The 22,336-nt window shown below is 37.4% G+C and overlaps 6 gene segments (V, D, J or C); 4 read left to right on the forward strand and 2 right to left on the reverse strand.

Moving 5' to 3' along the window:
* On the reverse strand, window positions 1–4,144 carry LOC121913467. The segment is given in 4 exon segments: window positions 1–508; window positions 1,383–1,434; window positions 3,092–3,220; window positions 4,124–4,144. Coding segments are annotated over 4 exon segments (537 nt in total).
* Window positions 4,145–8,024: 3,880 nt separating this feature from the next.
* Window positions 8,025–8,541, forward strand: LOC121913543. The segment is given in 2 exon segments: window positions 8,025–8,076; window positions 8,184–8,541. Coding segments are annotated over 2 exon segments (384 nt in total).
* A 1,834-nt stretch (window positions 8,542–10,375) lies between these two features.
* On the forward strand, window positions 10,376–10,904 carry LOC121913541. The segment is given in 2 exon segments: window positions 10,376–10,427; window positions 10,535–10,904. Coding segments are annotated over 2 exon segments (384 nt in total).
* A 1,243-nt stretch (window positions 10,905–12,147) lies between these two features.
* LOC121913468 lies at window positions 12,148–14,495 on the reverse strand. The segment is given in 3 exon segments: window positions 12,148–12,850; window positions 14,096–14,147; window positions 14,457–14,495. Coding segments are annotated over 3 exon segments (426 nt in total).
* Window positions 14,496–14,675: 180 nt separating this feature from the next.
* LOC121913542 lies at window positions 14,676–15,204 on the forward strand. The segment is given in 2 exon segments: window positions 14,676–14,727; window positions 14,835–15,204. Coding segments are annotated over 2 exon segments (384 nt in total).
* Window positions 15,205–19,388: 4,184 nt separating this feature from the next.
* LOC121913469 lies at window positions 19,389–19,870 on the forward strand. The segment is given in 2 exon segments: window positions 19,389–19,440; window positions 19,548–19,870. Coding segments are annotated over 2 exon segments (375 nt in total).
* Window positions 19,871–22,336: the final 2,466 nt, after the last annotated feature.

The raw sequence follows: 22,336 nt of genomic DNA on the forward strand, positions 1-22,336 counted from the left end.
TTTGATGAACAGGTCTTTATTGTCTTGAAATAACATAAAATACACAAGCAATGAAACTTTATCAATGAAAAATGTAATCAGAGAGTGAGTGACAGAAAAAGAGAGAGAGTTGCAGAGATCAGAGTGAGAGCAGTAGCAGAGTAAAACCAGTATCAGAGTCCCAGTGAGTCAGGTCAGGACTGGGAACACTGGTCTCTCCTCAGTGTCTCTGAGACTGGAGTCTGGGAGCCCTGGGTGGCCTCACAGGTCACAGAGCCCACCTTCCCCCACTGGTCCGCAGGGAGCCTCAGGGTGCTGCTCCAGCTGTAGCGGCCGTCCTTCTGCAGCACCGCGGGGCTCCTGCTCTCCTCCCAGCTGCAGCTGCTGCTGATGCTGCTGCCGTCCACCTTCCAGGCCAGACTCCAGTCTGAGGGGAAGCCCTTGTTGGCCAGACACATGAGCGTGGCCTTCCCATGCTCCAGCTCCTCGCTGGAGGGGGGCAGCACCGTCAGGGTGGGACGGACATCACCTAGAAGACACCAATCACATTAGAGGACAGGAACTATACAACTGTCAGTCAAACACCAGACACTTGGACACCGTTACTGTGTGAGAGTGGAGTCATATGAGGACTCTTTCTGTGCTGATATGCATGAGAGGTTTCTTAAACGGAAGTGAAACAATGTGTCAGTGAGTGACTGGTGGAGCAGAAAAAACATCTGACAGAAACTCCTTTAAGTAGTTTATATGACTGTTTACTGTATTTCATTTTACACTATACACTATATATAAATAAGGACATAAAGTTTGAATATAAAATTCAGACATCTATGATTTAGTTTAAATTCATACCAACATATTTATTTTCAACACTATCAAAGGAGCAACAGTCAATCGAATTTATCAGCCAAAACCAACAGATGACCGTACTATATGGAAAATGTTAAGACACATTCAAAAAACAAAATACCCTCAAAAAAACTGTCAAAATGATTTCAAACTGAGATTAAAAGACAAGTAGAGGCAATTTAAACAATCAGAGTTTCTACAGCATTTCACATTTTTTATCTTTGAAAAAACTTTTACTCAACCTCAAATCAATTTAAAGCAGAATTAAAGGATCATATTAGAATCATTTTTAAAGTACAATTGTTGTTTTTTAATCTGTCCTGCAGTTCAAGCTGTTCACATTTAACAAATTAACTTGAACATGTAAAGAAAAGTTCAGTAAAGCTGCTTTAAGTTCAGCTTCAAGGTTAAACAGGAGGAACGAACAATATAATTGAGACTTTAAAGTGCTTTAGATCAGCCCAGTGGAAACTTATATCTACTACAAATGTTCAGATGTAGAAATTATGAACTTCACTGATGACACAATATTTAATATTTGAGCAGAAACTTACTTCCAACATCCAGTCTGGTTCCTCCACCAAAAGTCCACCACAGTGATACAAACTCATTGAGTCGTCGTACAAAAACCTCTCACTGTAGAGAGACACGGCTCTCTGACTTTGTCAGACTGAACTAAAACTACAAGCTCTCAAAATGCAACTTTAAGTAAAAAGTTGTAATAATTATTTATCCTCTAAATTAATATTTTCTTTTCTTTACAATAAGTTTTCGGTTTTAAATTTAAAATTGAACTTTGAACTTTGTCTCTTAGTGCAAATTATTGTTGAAAAATGTTTTACATGAAATTGAACAGGCCAAAAATGTTCAACAAAAAGGAAAAATAACTCCTAAAATGATAAATATTTTAAACATTTGACTTACTTCCAACATCCAGTCTGGTTCCTCCACCGAACGTGGCCCACAGTGATACAAACTCATTGAGTCGTCGTACAAAAACCTCTCACTGTAGAGAGACACAGCTCTCTGACTTTGAGACAAACAAACTCACCAAAATTAGTCTCTTGTTTGTAAAATTTCTAAACTGATTTGAAAACTGACAACAACACAGAGCCACCAATTTATGAATGTGTCATTTTATTTCATTTAAATTAATTTAACTTAAGTAAATGTTAAATTTGTGTTGTAATACATTTAATTATAAAAAAATACATTCTGAAAAAATCAGCTGTCAATACAAATGAAGTCCAAACCACATAAAAATAATCACTAACACAACCTAATCAATACTCTGATAAACTGATTGATCCATTGATTAAACAGCATCATCAGAGTAATCCAAGTCCCTGTTGGAGTCAGTCAGATTTCCATAGAGAGCCACTTTGCATCAGCAGCACCATGCTCCAGTGCTCTGGGAGAGTTTATAGCCCTGACAGTTGAACACTGGATGACTGACAGCTGTCCTTCATCACAACAGAAGCCACAGAAATCCTCCTCATCAAAAACATGACTTTGATCTCCGTCCTCATCTGGACTCTCCTCTGCTGCTGCTTCACAGGTAAAGTCCAGAGAATCAAACTCCTCTCCTCTATGAACATCCGTCCCTCTCAAATGAAGCCCACAAAACCATGACGCTGCTTTATGTTTTTGTCTCTGTATCCTCAGAGTCCAGAGGCCAGTATACAGTGACTCAGCCTGCAGCAGTGAGATCTGCTCTGGGAGGCTCCACAACCATCAACTGTAGGACCAGTCAGAATGTTTATAATGGGAACTACTTAGCCTGGTACCAACAGAGAGATGGAGAAACTCCTAAACTGATGATTTACGGTGCTACCACTCGAGCATCAGGGATTCCAGATCGTTTTACAGGCAGTGGATCAAACTCTGACTTCACTCTGACCATCAGTGGAGTTCAGGCTGAAGATGCAGCAGTTTACTACTGTCAGAGTCAACACTATCCCAACAGTCAGTGGGTGTTGACACAGTGAAAAAGCATCGTACAAAAACCTCCCTCAGTCAGACTGAACAGAAACTGAACTGACTGCTGCAGTTGGAAACTACTGCAGAGACTGATACAGTTCACTGAACACGCACGTTACACAATCACACACACATTTCATGAAATGGATAAAACAACTTGCACATTGTAGTTTTTAAGATGAAAATATGTGAAATTATTTAAGGAAAACAATTTCTGGACAATGATTGCCTTGGTGGAAACCAACAAAGTTCTTCATCACAGCTTCTCATCATCCATTCTTACCCTGTTGTGGTTTGATCCGATGTTTTTTAATGATAACGAATCCATTTCCTGACCTGACTGGTAAGAAATGTCTTCCTCATGACCTTTGACCTCAGCCTCATACTGGATCACATCTATCTCAAATATGTCCTGTTAAAAGAAAATATGAAGACACAGATCAGCATCAGAAACTTTCATATTCACAGCTCCCACCACCAAAAAATATAAATCACACTAAATATTATCTTACAGTAAGAAACTAATTACAGTAAGTGGATCAGAGATTTGGACATATTTTTAATTTAAATGTACATTGTTGAAATTGATTTCAATTTAACTTAATAATAGTTAAATATTAAGTGTTAAATGTAAAAGTAAATTTGATAATCATTTTTGAATTGTATTTATTTTTCTTTTATCTTTTCTTCATTTCAAGCTGTTCACATTTCAGTTTGACAATAATGTGTAAAGACCAGTTCATTGAAGGTGGTCTGAGTTAAACTAATTGACCAAAGTGTTGAAATTAAAACAGAGGATCTTTCACATAAGTCAAGGCAAAGTTTATTTAAACACACAAAAACACATTTAAGTATAACATGGAAAATTATATGCAATATTTGCAGAGAAACCAACATCCAGTCTGGTTCCTCTACCAAAAGTCCACCACAGTAATACAAACTCATTGACCTGCTGTACAAAAACCTCTCACTGTAGAGAGACACGGCTCTCTGACATCAACTGAGTGTCATTATATATTGTACTGTTAAGTGAATTTGATTTTAATTTCTATAGAAATATATTGAAATAAATATGCAACATTGTAATAGAACTTTCTTTCAGAGAGAAGAAGCTGAAACAATAAAAAACATTCTGTACAATAATGTCATAACTTGATTGATCCATATCCATTTTAAATTTAATTGGTGTGATGTATTTTGTGGTAATACATTAAGACGGAAGAAATTACTTTCTGAAAAAGCCCAAACCACATAAAAATGAATATAAACACATCCATATCAATATTCTGAAAGTTGATTGATCCATTGATCAAACAGCATCATCAGAGTAATCCATGGCCCCTGTAGTAGTGCACAGCAGGACAGATGTGAAAGACACCGTGTAGAACAGATTCAATACTTCTGTTAAAATGTTCTCCTTTCATCCTTTACTTTGACAGGCTTTAAAAAAATACCATCATTTATGTGTAAAATGGTGACAAAAAATGATAAAATCCCTGTGAATATACCCAGAGACAAACTCAGTGTCTGTAGATTCATTGAACACAGTAACATGTGACAGCAGTCATTCTTTAAATAATATGTTACCTTGGACACATATGATTTGATGAATATGTCTTAATTGTTACAACATAAAGTGAATATCAGCATTACTGCAAGCAATAAAAATCAACACTTGAGAAATGTGATGATTCTATTAGTCAGTCAGAGCATTTCCATAGAGAGCCACTTTGCATCAGCAGCACCATGCTCCAGTGCTCTGGGAGAGTTTATAGTCCTGAGAGTTGAACACTGGATGACTAACAGCTGTCCTTCATGACAACAGAAGCCACAGAAATCCTCCTCATCAAAAACATGACTTTGATCTCCATCCTCATCTGGACTCTCCTCTGCTGCTGCTTCACAGGTAAAGTCCAGAGAATCAAACTCCTCTCCTCTATGAACATCCGTCCCTCTGAAATGAAGCCCACAAAACCATGACGCTGCTTTATGTTTTTGTCTCTCTATCCTCAGAGTCCAGAGGCCAGTATACAGTGACTCAGCCTGCAGCAGTGAGATCTGCTCTGGGAGGCTCCACAACCATCAACTGTAGGACCAGTCAGGATGTTCATGTTAGTGGCTCAACCCACTACTTAGCCTGGTACCAACAGAGAGATGGAGAAACTCCTAAACTTCTCATTTACGGTGCTACCACTCGAGCATCAGGGATTCCAGATCGTTTTACAGGCAGTGGATCAAAGTCTGACTTCACTCTGACCATCAGTGGAGTTCAGGCTGAAGATGCAGCAGTTTACTACTGTCAGAGTTTCCACTATCCCAACAGTCAGTATGTGTTCACACAGTGAAAAAGCGTCGTACAAAAACCTCCCTCAGTCAGACTGAACAGAAACTGAACTGACTGCTGCAGCTGGAAGCTACTGCAGAGACTGATACAGTTCACTGAACACACACTTTACACAATCACACACACACATATTTCATTAAATTTATTAAACAACTTGCACATTGTAGCTGTTAAGATAAATGAAAATATGTCAAAACCTTTCATGGAAGACAATTTCTGGACAATGATCGTCTTCGTGGAAATCAACAAAGTTTTCTCTCACTGCTTCTCATCATCCATTTTTATCCTGTTATGGTTTGATCCAATGTTTTTTAATGATAATGAACACATTTACTGACTTGACTGGTAAGAAATGTCTTGGTCATGACCTTTGACCTCAGCCTCATACTGTATCACATCCATCTCAGTTATATCCTGTTAAAAGAAAATATGAAGCCACAAATCAGCATCAGAAACTTTCATAATCACAGCTCCCACCACCAAAAAATATAAATCACAAAATGTTATTTTACACTAAGAAACTAATTACAGTAAGATTCACATTCACATTTCATTTTGACAGCTGGTCCATGATTAAAGTGGTGAAATTAAAACAGAAGAGAATTTAAGCGACATAATAAATAAATAATCACACAGGATATTTAAATCTACTACAAACATTTAAACACTATAAACACACTAAAGCATTAAATGGTAAGATTATCTGTAATATTTGTGCAGGATTAGGAATATCTAGTAGCAGGTGACGAACACTTCTGACAACTTTAGATATTGGTGGTGAGTAATAATGCCTTCAGGAAAACAAAAAACAAAAACAAAGAAAGCAGTTATGTAGGGTTTAACACACTACTTTGTTTTAAAAAACCTCAACATTGGTGTGAAAAGAAAATTTTAATTATTAGTTCTGGATTTATTAGATGACATTAATCTAATTTGTGCAGCATTATTGACATTGAGAGGAAAACATTTGAAGAGCAGATCTCATCTGTGAGAGAACTTTGGGAACAACTCCTGCTTTAATAAAACAGAGACACTGTTAAGTTTTACTGATTGAGCTATCAGCAGTGAAAAGGATGAGACATTGAGACAACTTTTGAAGAAAATCATAAGCTAACATCTTAAAATCATTGGAATCTTTCACTGAGACACAGTACTGTCTATTTAGATTTAATGGATCAACTGTGATCTGTGGCTCCACAACCATCAGATAGGGCCAGTCTGAATGTTTATAGTTCAAACTGTTCAGCTTGGTACCATCAGAGAGATGGAGAAACTCCTAAACTGCTAATTAGATAATCAACGAGAATCGGAGATTCCAGGGCGTTTTATAGGCAGTGTGTCATGGATTGCAGAGCAGATGGACCCAAATGCAGAGAATCAGCAGGTACAAGGAACTGAAGAATATATTTATTGACTAACACAGGAAGAGCAAAGAGTGAGTGCAAGCAGGCAATTAAACCAAACAAATGATCCAACAAGACTGAACTGAAAACCAGACCTTAAATACAATAAACTAATAAGACAACAAAGAAGAGGTGTCACAACACAAGGGCAGGCTAGGAGTTGATAGGCTGGGAAGACACTGGGAGCAGAGCAGGGCTGATGAGACTGATGTAGGGCAGGTGTGAAGGTGACAGCAGACTGGGGAAGAACACTCAGACAAGGGCAGGACTAACGAGGATGAATACAGGGCACGTGTAAGGAAGAGTACATGAACACATGAGGAAAAACACAATGAGCAGAGTCCAAATAATAAAAGCAACCCAAATGACCAGCCTGTGCTCATTCCCAACTCGTCACATATTGAAGCTTGGTCAGGACTTGGCGTCACTTTTTAACACACTGGGTACCCCTTTAGCATCATTTTTCAATGTGCAGGATGGTCCAAAAGATTTTTGTTGAACTCCCATAATGTCTGAAATAGACACCATGAGTACAATGACGTCTATATAAGGTGACAAATTTCAGCCTGGTCGCCAGAATAAAACGTTGGCATTTTACGTTTCTGCAAACCACAGATACGCTGAATATCTACATTTGATCACCTGAAATACGCAGCATATCAAGACTTCTGAAGTGACATACTTCAAGTGACATCTATATAAGCTGACTTTCTGCTGTGACTGCCGTGATACTGCACATTGAAAAATAACGCTAAAGGGGAACCCAATGCGTTAAATAGTGACGCCACGGGGTCCTGACCAAGCTTCAGTATGTGACAAGTTGGAAGTGAGAACATGTTGAAATGACATAAAGCCAGAATTCTTAAAGTCCCTCAAAAAGTCCAACTCAAAACAAGCCTCTCCCACACAGTCCAATCTTCACAAAACAGAAAAGTCAGAGGGCATCTGATGGACAATTGCAACTGAGGAATACAGAGCCAGACTCTCAAGAGTCTCAAGAGTCAGTGACAGAACCATGACACAGTGGATCAAACTTTGACTTCACTCTGACCATCAGTGGAGTTCAGGCTCCTTTCATCCTTTACTTTGACGTGCTTTAAAATGGTGACACATAATGATAAAATCCCAAATGACGCACTCAGTGTCTGTAGACTCATTGAACACATTAACATGTGACAGCAGTTTATTATTGTAATAATATGTTTGTGCACGGATGATTTGATCAACGTTTCTTTATTGTTCATACATACTAAAAATGTCAGCATTACTGCAACCAATAAAAAAGTATCACTTGAGAATGTGCTGATTATGTTAATTAGTCAGAGCATTTCCATAGAGAGCCACTTTGCATCAGCAGCACCATGCTCCAGTGCTCTGGGAGAGTTTATAGTCCTGAGAGTTGAACACTGGATGACTGACAGCTGTCCTTCATCACAACAGAAGCCACAGAAATCCTCCTCATCAAAAACATGACTTTGATCTCCGTCCTCATCTGGACTCTCCTCTGCTGCTGCTTCACAGGTAAAGTCCAGAGAATCAAACTCCTCTCCTCTATGAACATCCGTCCCTCTGAAATGAAGCCCACAAAACCATGACGCTGCTTTATGTTTTTGTCTCTGTATCCTCAGAGTCCAGAGGCCAGTATACAGTGACTCAGCCTGCAGCAGTGAGATCTGCTCTGGGAGGATCCACAACCATCAACTGTAGGACCAGTCAGGATGTTCATGTTAGTGGCTCAACCCACTACTTAGCCTGGTACCAACAGAGAGATGGAGAAACTACTAAACTTCTCATTTACGGTGCTACCAGACGAGCATCAGGGATTCCAGATCGTTTTACAGGCAGTGGATCAAAGTCTGACTTCACTCTGACCATCAGTGGAGTTCAGGCTGAAGATGCAGCAGTTTACTACTGTCAGAGTTTCCACTATCCCAACAGTCAGCGTGTGTTCACACAGTGAAAAAGCGTCGTACAAAAACCTCCCTCAGTCAGACTGAACAGAAACTGAACTGACTGCTGCAGCTGGATGCTACTGCAGAGACTGATACAGTTCACTGAACACACACGTTACACAATCTCACACACACACATTTCATGAAATGTATTAAACGACTCACACATTGTAGCTTTTAAGATAAATGAAAATATGTTAAAACCTTTTAAGGAAAAAAGTTTCTGAACAATGATTGTCTTGGTGGAAACCAACAAAGTTCTTCATCACAGCTTCTCATCACCCATTCTTACCTTATTATGGTTTGATCCAATGATTTTTTATGATAATGAACCCATTTCCTGACCTGACTGGTAAGAAATGTCTTCCTCATGACCTTTGACCTCAGCCTCATACTGGATCACATCTATCTCAAATATGTCCTGTTAAAAGAAAATATGAAGACACAGATCAGCATCAGAAACTTTCATAATCACAGCTCCCACCACCAAAAACTATGAATCACACTAAATATTATCTTACAGTAAGAAACTAATTACAGTAAGTGGATCAGAGATTTGGACATATTTTTAATTTAAATGTACATTGTTGAAATTGATTTCAATTTAACTTAATAATAGTTAAATATTAAGTGTTAAATGTAAAAGTAAATTTGATAATCATTTTTGAATTGTATTTATTTTTCTTTTATCTTTTCTTCATTTCAAGCTGTTCACATTTCAGTTTGACAATAATGTGTAAAGACCAGTTCATTGAAGGTGGTCTGAGTTAAAATAAATGACCAAAGTGTTGAAATTAAAACAGATGATCATTCATATAAGTCAAGACAAAGGTTATTTAAACACACAAAACCACATTTAAGTATTACATGGAAAATTATATCAAATATTTGCAGAGAAACCAACATCCAGTCTGGTTCCTCCACCAAAAGTCCACCACAGTGATACAAACTCATTGAGATGCTGTACAAAAACCTCTCATTGTAGAGAGACACGGCTCTCTGACATCAACTGAGTGTCATTATATTTTCTACATTGTACTTTGAAGTGAATTTGATTTTAATTTCTATAGAAATATATAGAAATAAATATGCAACATTGTAAAATAACTTTCCTTCAGAGAGAAGAAGCTGGAACAATAAAAAACATTCTGTACAATACTCTCATAACTTGATTGATCCATATCCATTTTAAATTTAATTGGTGTGATGTATTTTGTGGTAACACTTTTACATGGAAGAAATTAAATTCTGAAAAAGCCCAAACCACATAAAAATGAATATAAACACATCCATATCAATATTCTGAAAGTTGATTGATCCATTGATCAAACAGCATTATCAGAGTAATCCATGTCCCCTGTAGTAGTACACAGCAGGACAGATGTGAAAGACACCATGTAGAACAGACTCAATACTTCTGTTAAAATGTTCTCCTTTCATCCTTTACTTTGACAGGTTTTAAAAAAAATACCATCATTTATGTGTAAAATGGTGACAAAAAATGATAAAATCCCTGTGAATATACCCAGAGACAAACTCAGTGTCTGTAGATTCATTGAACACAGTAACATGTGACAGCAGTCATTCTTTAAATAATATGTTACCTTGGACACATATGATTTGATGAATATGTGTTTGTTTTAATATAAAGAGAATATCAGCATTACTACAAGCAATAAAAATCAACACTTGAGAAATGTGATGATTCTGTTAGTCAGTCAGAGCATTTCCATAGAGAGCCACTTTGCATCAGCAGCACCATGCTCCAGTGCTCTGGGAGAGTTTATAGTCCTGAGAGTTGAACACTGGATGACTAACAGCTGTCCTTCATGACAACAGAAGCCACAGAAATCCTCCTCATCAAAAACATGACTTTGATCTCCGTCCTCATCTGGACTCTCCTCTGCTGCTGCTTCACAGGTAAGGTCCAGAGAATCAAACTTTTCTCCTCCATGAACATCCGTCCCTCTGAAATGAAGCCCACAAAACCATGACGCTGCTTTATGTTTTTGTCTCTCTATCCTCAGAGTCCAGAGGCCAGTATACAGTGACTCAGCCTGCAGCAGTGAGATCTGCTCTGGGAGGCTCCACAACCATCAACTGTAGGACCAGTCAGGATGTTCATGTTAGTGGCTCAACCCACTACTTAGCCTGGTACCAACAGAGAGATGGAGAAACTACTAAACTTCTCATTTACTATGCTACCAGACGAGCATCAGGGATTCCAGATCGTTTTACAGGCAGTGGATCAAAGTCTGACTTCACTCTGACCATCAGTGGAGTTCAGGCTGAAGATGCAGCAGTTTACTACTGTCAGAGTTTCCACTATCCCAACAGTCAGTATGTGTTCACACAGTGAAAAAGCGTCGTACAAAAACCTCCCTCAGTCAGACTGAACAGAAACTGAACTGACTGCTGCAGCTGGAAGCTACTGCAGAGACTGATACAGTTCACTGAACACACACTTTACACAATCACACACACACATATTTCATTAAATTTATTAAACAACTTGCACATTGTAGCTGTTAAGATAAATGAAAATATGTCAAAACCTTTCATGGAAGACAATTTCTGGACAATGATCGTCTTCGTGGAAATCAACAAAGTTTTCTCTCACTGCTTCTCATCATCCATTTTTATCCTGTTATGGTTTGATCCAATGTTTTTTAATGATAATGAACACATTTACTGACTTGACTGGTAAGAAATGTCTTGGTCATGACCTTTGACCTCAGCCTCATACTGTATCACATCCATCTCAGTTATATCCTGTTAAAAGAAAATATGAAGCCACAAATCAGCATCAGAAACTTTCATAATCACAGCTCCCACCACCAAAAAATATAAATCACAAAATGTTATTTTACACTAAGAAACTAATTACAGTAAGATTCACATTCACATTTCATTTTGACAGCTGGTCCATGATTAAAGTGGTGAAATTAAAACAGAAGAGAATTTAAGCGACATAATAAATAAATAATCACACAGGATATTTAAATCTACTACAAACATTTAAACACTTTAAACACACTAAAGCATTAAATGGTAAGATTATCTGTAACATTTGTACATTTGAACATTTTTAGTGTATTTTTAGTCATCAAATAATCTCAACAAACTAATACAGTAGAATAAAGTACAGGGCAAGGAGTGGTTCATTATGTCTGTAAAAACAAAAATCATCAGCTGAAATCCTTGTGACTTGAACTTTTGACAAACTCTATAGTAACATATAACAGCTGTTATACTTCTAATAACATGCAGTGACATGACTGATTTGATGTAAAAATCTGTGAAGTTTAATATACAAAGCGCATCAACATTAATGCCAGCAATAAAAATGGATGAAGTGATAATTCTGCTGACAGAGACCGTGCTATCTCCTTTACTGAGTCTTTTGGTGAATGGGAACTTACTTATGACTCGGACTAAACTCTCAGATCAGAGACATTTTATATCACATGATGCTGATGATACCCTGATTTATCTATATAATACTGAAAATCTCTTTTCTGGGTTTATTTTTATTCACACATTCAAATATTTAGAATATATTGTAGGTACAAATTGACAACATATACACATGACACATGAATGTTCTTCAAGAGCAAGTTTATTAATGACAGATACTGTAGATTGGTGAATTATTGTTGTATTAGTATGGATAAAACTGCAACAACAAGAACATATTCCACAGTAGGAAATGCAACAAAAGATGATCTGGAGAAAAGATGGAATTTTTACTATTGTGGCTGTGTATATTAACTGAACTAATATACCTAATATATTCTGTATATGGCAAAGAAAATAAGTCAAAAGACTTGTCACTGCACCTGAATTTTTTAAATGAAACTTTATTGTTTTACAATTTTGGAACCATTGACATTACAGCAAGCAAGAACACTTTAATGTTGAAACATTCAATGAGAGAAAGAAACAAAGAAAGTGCAGACTGAGAGCAGTAGCAGAGTAAAACCAGAAGCAGAGTCCCAGTGAGTCAGGTCAGGACTGGGAACACTGGTCTCTCCTCAGTGTCTCTGAGACTGGAGTCTGGGAGCCCTGGGTGGCCTCACAGGTCACAGAGCCCACCTTCCTCCACTGGTCTGCAGGGAGCCTCAGGGTGCTGCTCCAGCTGTAGCGGCCGTCCTTCTGCAGCACCGCGGGGCTCCTGCTCTCCTCCCAGCTGCAGCTGCTGCTGATGCTACTGCCGTCCACCTTCCAGGCCAGACTCCAGTCTGAGGGGAAGCCCTTGTTGGCCAGACACATGAGCGTGGCCTTCCCGTGCTCCAGCTCCTCGCTGGAGGGGGGCAGCACCGTCAGGGTGGGACGGACATCACCTAGAAGACACCAATCACATTAGAGGACAGGAACTACACAATTGTCAGTTAAACACCAGACACTTGGACACCGTTACTCTGTGAGAGTGGAGTCATATGAGGACTCTGTGCTGATATGCATGAGAGGTTTCTTAAAGGGAAGTGAAACAATGTGTCAGTGAGTGACTGGTGGAGCAGAAAAAACATCTGACAGAAACTCCTTTAAGTAGTTTATATGACTGTTTACTGTATTTTATTTTACACTATACACTATATATAAATAAGGACATAAAGTTTGAATATAAAATTCAGACACCTATGATTTAGTTTGAATTTATAACAACATATTTACTTTCAAAACTATCAAAAGAGCAACAGTCAATCAGATTCATCAGCCAAAACCAACAGATGACCGTAATATATGGAAAATGTTAAGACACATTTAAAAAACAAATTACCCTCAAAAAAACTATCAAAATTATTTCAAACTGAGGTTAAAAGACAACTAGAGGCAATTTAAATGATCAGAGTTTCTACAGCATTTCACATTTTTTATCTTTGAAAAAAACTTTTACTCAACTTCAAATCAATTTAAAGCAGAATTAAAGGATCATATTAGAATCATTTTTAAAGTACAATTGATGTTTTTTAATCTGTCCTGCAGTTCAAGCTGTTCACATTTAACAAATTAACTTGAACATGTAAAGAAAAGTTCAGCAAAGCTGCTTTAAGTTCAACTTCAAGGTTAAACATGAGGAACAAACAATAAAATTGAGACTTTAAAGTGCTTTAGATCAGCCCAGTGGAAACTTATATCTACTATAAATGTTCAGATGTAGAAATTATAAACTTAACTGATGATACAATATTTAATATTTGAGCAGAAACTTACTTCCAACATCCAGTCTGGTTCCTCCACCAAAAGTCCACCACAGTGATACAAACTCATTGAGTCGTCGTACAAAAACCTCTCACTGTAGAGAGACACGGCTCTTTGACTTTGTCAGACTGAACTAAAACTAAAAGCTCTCAAAATGCAACTTTAAGTAAAAAGATGTAATAATTATTTATCCTCTAAATTAATATTTTCTTTTCTTTATAATACGTTTTGGATTTTTAAATTTAAAATTGAACTTTGTCTCTTAGTGCAAATTATTGTTGTAAAATGTTTTACGTTAAATTGAACAGGCAAAAAATGTTGAACAAAAAGGAAATAAAAAGAAAAATAACTCTTAAAATGATAAATATTTTAAACATTTGACTTACTTCCAACATCCAGTCTGGTTCCTCCACCGAACGTGGCCCACAGTGATACAAACTCATTGAGTCGTCGTACAAAAACCTCTCACTGTAGAGAGACACGGCTCTCTGACTTTGAGACAAACAAACTCACTAAAATGAGTCTCTTCTTTGTAAAATTTCTAAACTAATTTGAAAACTGACAACAACACAGAGACATCAATTTATGAATGTGTGATTTTATTTGATATAAATTAACTTAAGTTAATGTTAAATTTGTGTTGTAATACATTTAATTATAACAAAATACATTCTGAAAAAATCAGCTGTCAATACACATGAAGCACAAACCACATAAAAATAATCACTGACGCAACCTAATCAATACTCTGATAAACTGATTGATCTGTTGATTAAACAGCATCATCAGAGTAATCCAAGTCCCTGTTGGAGTCAGTCAGAGCATTTCCATAGAGAGCCACTTTGCATCAGCAGCACCATGCTCCAGTGCTCTGGGAGAGTTTATAGTCCTGACAATTGAACACTGGATGACTGACAGCTGTCCTTCATGACAACAGAAGCCACAGAAATCCACCTCATCAAAAACATGACTTTGATCTCCGTCCTCATCTGGACTCTCCTCTGCTGCTGCTTCACAGGTAAAGTCCAGAGAATCAAACTCTTCTCCTCTATGAACATCCGTCCCTCTGAAATGAAGCCCACAAAACCATGACGCTGCTTTATGTTTTTGTCTCTGTATCCTCAGAGTCCAGAGGCCAGATCACAGTGACTCAGCCTGCAGCAGTGAGATCTGCTCTGGGAGGCTCCACAACCATCAACTGTAGGACCAGTCAGGATGTTTATGTTTGGAGCAACTACCACTTTTTAGCCTGGTACCAACATAGAGATGGAGAAACTCCTAAACTACTCATTTACCGTGCTACCTATCGAGCATCAGGGATTCCAGATCGTTTTACGGGCAGTGGATCAAACTCTGACTTCACTCTGACCATCAGTGGAGTTCAGGCTGAAGATGCAGCAGTTTACTACTGTCAGAGTTTCCACTATCCCAACAGTCAGTATGTGTTCACACAGTGAAAAAGCGTCGTACAAAAACCTCCCTCAGTCAGACTGAACAGAAACTGAACTGACTGCTGCAGCTGGAAGCTACTGCAGAGACTGATACAGTTCACTGAACACACACGTTACACAATCACACACACACACATTTCATTAAATGGATTAAACAACTTGTACAGTGTAGCTTTTAAGATAAATGAAAATATGTTAAAACCTTTTCAGGAAAACAGTTTCTGGACAATGATCGTCTTGGTGGAAACCAACAAAATTCTTCATCACAGCTTCTCATCATCCATTCTTACCCTGTTATGGTTTGATCCAATGTTTTTTAATGATAATGAACCCATTTCCTGACCTGACTGGTAAAAAATATCTTGGTCATGACCTTTGACCTCAGCCTCACACTGGATCACATCTATCTCAAATATGTCCTATTAAAAGAAATTATGAAGACACAAATCAGCATCAGAAACTTTCATAATCACAGCTCCCACCACCAAAAAATATAAATCACACTAAATATTATCTTACAGTAAGAAACTAATTACAGTAAGTGGATCAGAGATTTGGACACATTTTTAATTTAAATGTACATTGTTGAAATTAATTTCAATTTAACTTAATAATAGATAACTATTGTGTAAAATGTAAAAGTAAATTTGATAATCATTTTTAAATTGTATTTATTGTTCTTTTATCTTTTTTTCATTTCAAGTTGTTCACATTTCAGTTTGACAATAATGTGAAAAGACCAGTTCATTGAAGGTGGTCTGAGTTAAACTAAATGACCAAAGTGTAAATTAAAACAGAAGATCATTCATATAAGTCAAGGCAAAGGTTATTTAAATATACAAAAACACATTTAAGTATTACATAGAAAATTATATGTGATATTTGCAGAGAAACCAACATCCAGTCTGGTTCCTCCACCAAAAGTCCACCACAGTGATACAAACTCATTGAGATGCTGTATAAAAACCTCTCATTGTAGAGAGACACGGCTCTCTGACATCAACTGAGTGTCATTATATTTTCTATATTTTACTGTTAAGTGAATTTGATTTTAATTTCTATATTTCAATATATTGAAATAAATATGCAACATTGTAAAAGAACTTTCTTTCAGAGAGAAGAAGCTGAAACAATAAAAAACATTCTGTACAATAACTTCATAACTTGATTGATCCATATCCATTTTAAATTTAATTGGTATGATGTATTTTGTGGTAATACATTTAGATGGAAAAAATTACATTCTGAAAAAGCCCAAACCACATAAAAATGAATATAAACACATCCATATCAATATTCTGAAAGTTGATTGATCCATTGATCAAACAGCATCATCAGAGTAATCCATGTCCCCTGTGGTAGTGCACAGCAGGACAGATGTGAAAGACACCATGTAGAACAGACTCAATACTTCTGTTAAAATGTTCTCCTTTCATCCTTTACTTTGACAGGCTTTAAAAAAATACCATCATTTATGTGTAAAATTGTTACAAAAAATGATAAAATTCCTGTGAATATAGCCAGAGACAAACTCAGTGTCTGTAGATTCATTGAACACAGTAACATGTGACATCAGTCATTCTTTAAATAATATGTTACCTTTGACACACATGATTTGATGAATATGTGTTTATTGTTACAACATAAAGTGAATATCAGCATTACTGCAAGCAATAAAAATCAACACTTGAGAAATGTGATGATTCTGTTAGTCAGTCAGAGCATTTCCATAGAGAGCCACTTTGCATCAGCAGCACCATGCTCCAGTGCTCTGGGAGAGTTTATAGTCCTGAGAGTTGAACACTGGATGACTGACAGCTGTCCTTCATCACAACAGAAGCCACAGAAATCCTCCTCATCAAAAACATGACTTTGATCTCCGTCCTCATCTGGACTCTCCTCTGCTGCTGCTTCACAGGTAAAGTCCAGAGAATCAAACTCCTCTCCTCTATGAACATCCGTCCCTCTGAAATGAAGCCCACAAAACCATGATGCTGCTTTATGTTTTTGTCTCTGTATCCTCAGAGTCCAGAGGCCAGTATACAGTGACTCAGCCCGCAGCAGTGAGATCTGCTCTGGGAGGCTCCACAACCATCAACTGTAGGACCAGTCAGGATGTTTATGTTCATAGCTCAAACCACCGTTTAGCCTGGTACCAACAGAGAGATGGAGAAACTCCCAAACTTCTCATTTATGACGCTACCACTCGAGCATCAGGGATTCCAGATCGTTTTACAGGCAGTGGATCAAACTCTGACTTCACTCTGACCATCAGTGGAGTTCAGGCTGAAGATGCAGCAGTTTACTACTGTCAGAGTTTCCACTATCCCAACAGTCAGCATGTGTTCACACAGTGAAAAAGCGTCATACAAAAACCTCCCTCAGTCAGACTGAACAGAAACTGAACTGACTGATGCAGCTGGAAGCTACTGCAGAGACTGATACAGTTCACTGAACACGCACGTTATACAATCACACACACACACAAACTTTTAGATTAAATCAGTAAACAATTCACACATATATCAGTACTAACGAATATGAATCTGTTACAGATAATAATCACAATATTTCTCATGATTAGTTTCACAGTGGTACAAGCACAGTGACAACTTTGTACTGATGACTGATGAAAAAAATGTAGTTACATTTAACTAAATGAAAGAAAGAGGTAAACAGTTATTTGTTATTTCATTAAAATCATATAAAATATAATATGAAGTTATGCATTAAGAACATCAGATATCTTAAAGTTTGGAATAAACTTCTGTATCAAGGTGTCTCCACAGCTCAGCAGGTGATTGACAGTTCTGTGTAGACTCTACCTGTTACCTGTTCTAGCTGTGTTTACTTTCTCTCATATTCACTTTGTTATACAGAGCAGTAACAACGCTGCTGAAGAGAAAGTTTGGACTTGCAGTAGTGGATCTGTTAGATGAGGATAATCTCATTTTGGCAGCATTAATGAAAAGAAAAAGATCCACTGGAAGAGCAGATATTCAGTGAGACCATTGAACATGTTGAATCAGCTGCAGACTGATCAAAGCTCTTGTGGTGTCTACAGTTTGTGAATCGCAGCTACATGAAGATTATTGTTTGAAAAGTTGCACATAAGTTACATTATGATCCCCTGTGCTCCAACAGATGAACCACAAACATGTGGTGGTGTAAATACAGACACTCAGACACAGAGGTATAAATCAGCATCAATACAGCATTACACCAGTCAATCACATGCTACACATCATACATCTCATAAATCTCCTTCCAAAGTCTCTCTCTGTTAATCAGGTCAGAATGTAGTGCAGTTTTTCTGGATAATCTCATCTGACAAATCTACATCTGAATCTCCCTCAATTACTTTGAACAGAATCCTCTCTGCCTCTGTTCTGTGTCCCACAACAAAGTGGAAATGTGAAAGACATGAAGATCATCCTGGTGTCCACTATAGAGGACATTCATAAATGGGCTATTATTTCAACACACAAATAAATAAACTTCTCTCAGACCTCACTGCATAATTCCTGACATGTTAATAAACAAGAAAATATATGAATATCATCATATAAAATTAATAACTAAACAATATTTGACTTCTTCTTTCTCTTTCCATGAAATGTGCTTGTTGATATAGAAACAATTTTGTGCTAAAAGGAAGATGAAGTTGTCACCATCCCACCCCTACCCATGTGGTATCACTGGAAAGCCCAGGATGTCCTCTTTAGAGTACAGCAGCAATTAATAGAATAACTCATATGAGTAAGAGGAGAGATGCAAAAACAAAATGTCCACTACAGAGGACACAAATACCCTTATTTTCTCTTTTTTTAGCCCATAATCTGATCAGGAATTAAAGCAGGATATCTGGCTCCTCTCCCTTCCCTTTAAATGTAAAAAAAGTGTTGCCAGGTTTGCGATCTACTAAAGTAATTTCACTGAACTAATATTAAATATTTAATTGGTTATTTACAATCAGTTATATCCTCTTCCTGTAGATAAAAGAGATTCTGGAAAGAAGAAATTATTTTTATTGGTCTCTTTATGGCTGAGTATGTAGCAACTAAATTTATAAAATTCTCATCATGATTTCCATAGAGAGCCACTTTGCATCAGCAGCACCATGCTCCAGTGCTCTGGGAGAGTTTATAGTCCTGACAGTTGAACACTGGATGACTGACAGCTGTCCTTCATCACAACAGAAGCCACAGAAATCCTCCTCATCAAAAACATGACTTTGATCTCCGTCCTCATCTGGACTCTCCTCTGCTGCTGCTTCACAGGTAAAGTCCAGAGAATCAAACTCCTCTCCTCCATGAACATCCGTCCCTCTGAAATGAAGCCCACAAAACCATGACGCTGCTTTATGTTTTTGTCTCTGTATCCTCAGAGTCCAGAGGCCAGTATACAGTGACTCAGCCCACAGCAGTGAGATCTGCTCTGGGAGGCTCCACAACCATCAACTGTAGGACCAGTCAGGATGTTTATGGCTCAAACCATTTAGCCTGGTACCAACAGAGAGATGGAGAAACTCCTAAATTGCTTATTAAGTATGATAATCAGGTGGTATCAGGGATTCCAGGTCGTTTTACAGGCAGTGGATCAAAGTCTGACTTCACTCTGACCATCAGTGGAGTTCAGGCTGAAGATGCAGCAGTTTACTACTGTCAGAGTTTCCACTATCCCAACAGTCAGTGGGTGTTCACACAGTGAAAAAGCGTCGTACAAAAACCTCCCTCAGTCAGACTGAACAGAAACTGAACTGACTGATGCAGCTGGAAGCTACTGCAGAGACTGATACAGTTCACTGAACACACACGTTACACAATCTCACACACACACAAACTTTTAGATTAAATGAGTAAACAATGCACACATATATCAGTACTAACGAATATGAATCTGTTACAGATAATAATCACAATATTTCTCATGATTAGTTTCACAGTGGTACAAGCACAGTGACAACTTTGTACTGATGAAAAAAATGTAGTTTCATTTAACTAAATGAAAGAAAGAGGTAAACAATTATTTGTTATTTTATTAAATCATTTTAAATATGATATGAAGTTATGCATTAAGAACATCAGATTTCTTAAAGTTTGGAATAAACTTCTGTATCAAGGTGTCTCCACAGCTCAGCAGGTGATTGACAGTTCTGTGTAGACTCTACCTGTTACCTGTTCTAGCTGTGTTTACTTTCTCTCATATTCACTTTGTTATACAGAGCAGTAACAACGCTGTTGAAGAGAAAGTTTGGACTGGCAGTAGTGGATCTGTTAGATGAGGATAATATCATTTTGGCAGCATTAATGAAAAGAAAAAGATGGAAGAGCAGATATTCAGTGAGACCACTGAACATGTTGAAGCAGCTGCAGACTGATCAAAGCTCTTGTGGTGTCTACAGTTTGTGAATCGCAGCTACATGATGATTATTGTTTGAAAAGTTGCACATAAATTACATTATGATCCTCTGAGCTCCAACAGATGAACCACAAACATGTGGTGGTATAAATACAGACACTCAGACACAGAGGTATAAATCAGCATCAATACAGCATTACACCAGTCAATCACATGCTACACATCATACATCTCATAAATCTCCTTCCAAAGTCTCTCTCTGTTAATCAGGTCAGAATGTAGTGCAGCTTTTCTGGATAATCTCAACCCATTTTAAATGTACAGCTAATCTTTTACATTGTATGGAAACCACATTTCCTCTTTCCCCACCACTCATATCATTTGTCATGAACTCCTCAGCTGCTTTGATTAGGAAATTATTCAGCACTTCAAGCTTCTGCTCAGAGTCCCACCACCATAACATAAGCTTGTCTGCAAACAGCATCCTGAAAACCAAAGAAAAAATGTGTCCTCCAATTTCGTTTTTGTGTTATTTTCTATATGTTTAGAGTAAAAGAAACATCTTACAGTTTAGACTTTTTCAAAATCATTTTTATTTTTATTTTTACAGCATGTCCACTGTAGCAGACAGCAGGATGGTTTTAATGTGGGAAAAACAGTCAAACTTGTCAATACAAAATTTATAGTTTTCCAGCTATACAACCACCTTAAATTGACGAAATATTTAACTTTATTTCATTCTGTATTTGTTTTACTTGTTTGCTGATTTTGAGGTAAATTGTGGTATTCAGAGACACTCCTCTAATCTGAATATGCCTTTGATTTGTGAATGCTGCCGAGTCTTCAAAGACTTTGATGTTGATGTACTGAGAAAAGTACTGAGTTGGACTCCAATTTTCACAGGTTGTAGGTTCATCTTGGTAACCAGGAGGCCCAGGTAGCACAGGTGTGAATCTATGATGATGAAAAATGCAAGAAATGTAATTAAATTTAATTAAGTCATTCATTTTTCATATGTAATCAATTAAATAAGCCTGATGACAATGAAATGTTTATAGTAGTTATGTTATTGAGTGTAAAAATTCAATTTGGAATACTGAGCTGCCATTAATATGCTGCCATCAACAATGTGGTGTTGATATATTTTTACTGGGGATAAACATTATTCATGGTTGTCCTGGAAATAATAAAAAATATGTGCCAGTCCTGGCCCACATTGGCCGACACCTTTCATCTTGCTTTGTGACTGTCAGCTCATCTGATGAGCCTCCTGCCTCTTCTTCAGTGCTCTCTACCTCTTCTTCAACAGGCTCAAACTCATCCTCAGCATCTTCCTCATCTGACATCCTGGTGTCCACTATAGAGGACATTCATAAATGGGCTATTATTTCCACTCACAAATAAATAAACTTCTCTCAGACCTCACTACATAATTCCTGACATGTTGATAAACAAGAAAATATATGAATATCATCATATAAAATTAATAACTAAACAATATTTCACTTCTTCTTTCTCTTTCTATGAAATGTGCTTGTTGATATAGAAACAATTTTGTGCTGAAAGGAAGATGAAGTTGTCACCATCCCACCCCTACCCATGTGGTATCACTGGAAAGCCCAGGATGTCCTCTTTAGAGTACAGCAGCAATTAATAGAATAACTCATATGAGTAAGAGGAGAGATGCAAAACCAGAATGTCCACTCCAGAGGACACAAATACCCTTATTTTCTCTTCTTTTAGCCCATAATCTGATCAGGAATTAAAGCAGGATATCTGGCTCCTCTCCCTTCCCTTTAAATGTACAAAAGGTGT

This window comes from Thunnus maccoyii, chromosome 15, assembly GCF_910596095.1.
Source record: "Thunnus maccoyii chromosome 15, fThuMac1.1, whole genome shotgun sequence".
NCBI classification, from domain to species: Eukaryota; Metazoa; Chordata; class Actinopteri; order Scombriformes; family Scombridae; genus Thunnus; species Thunnus maccoyii.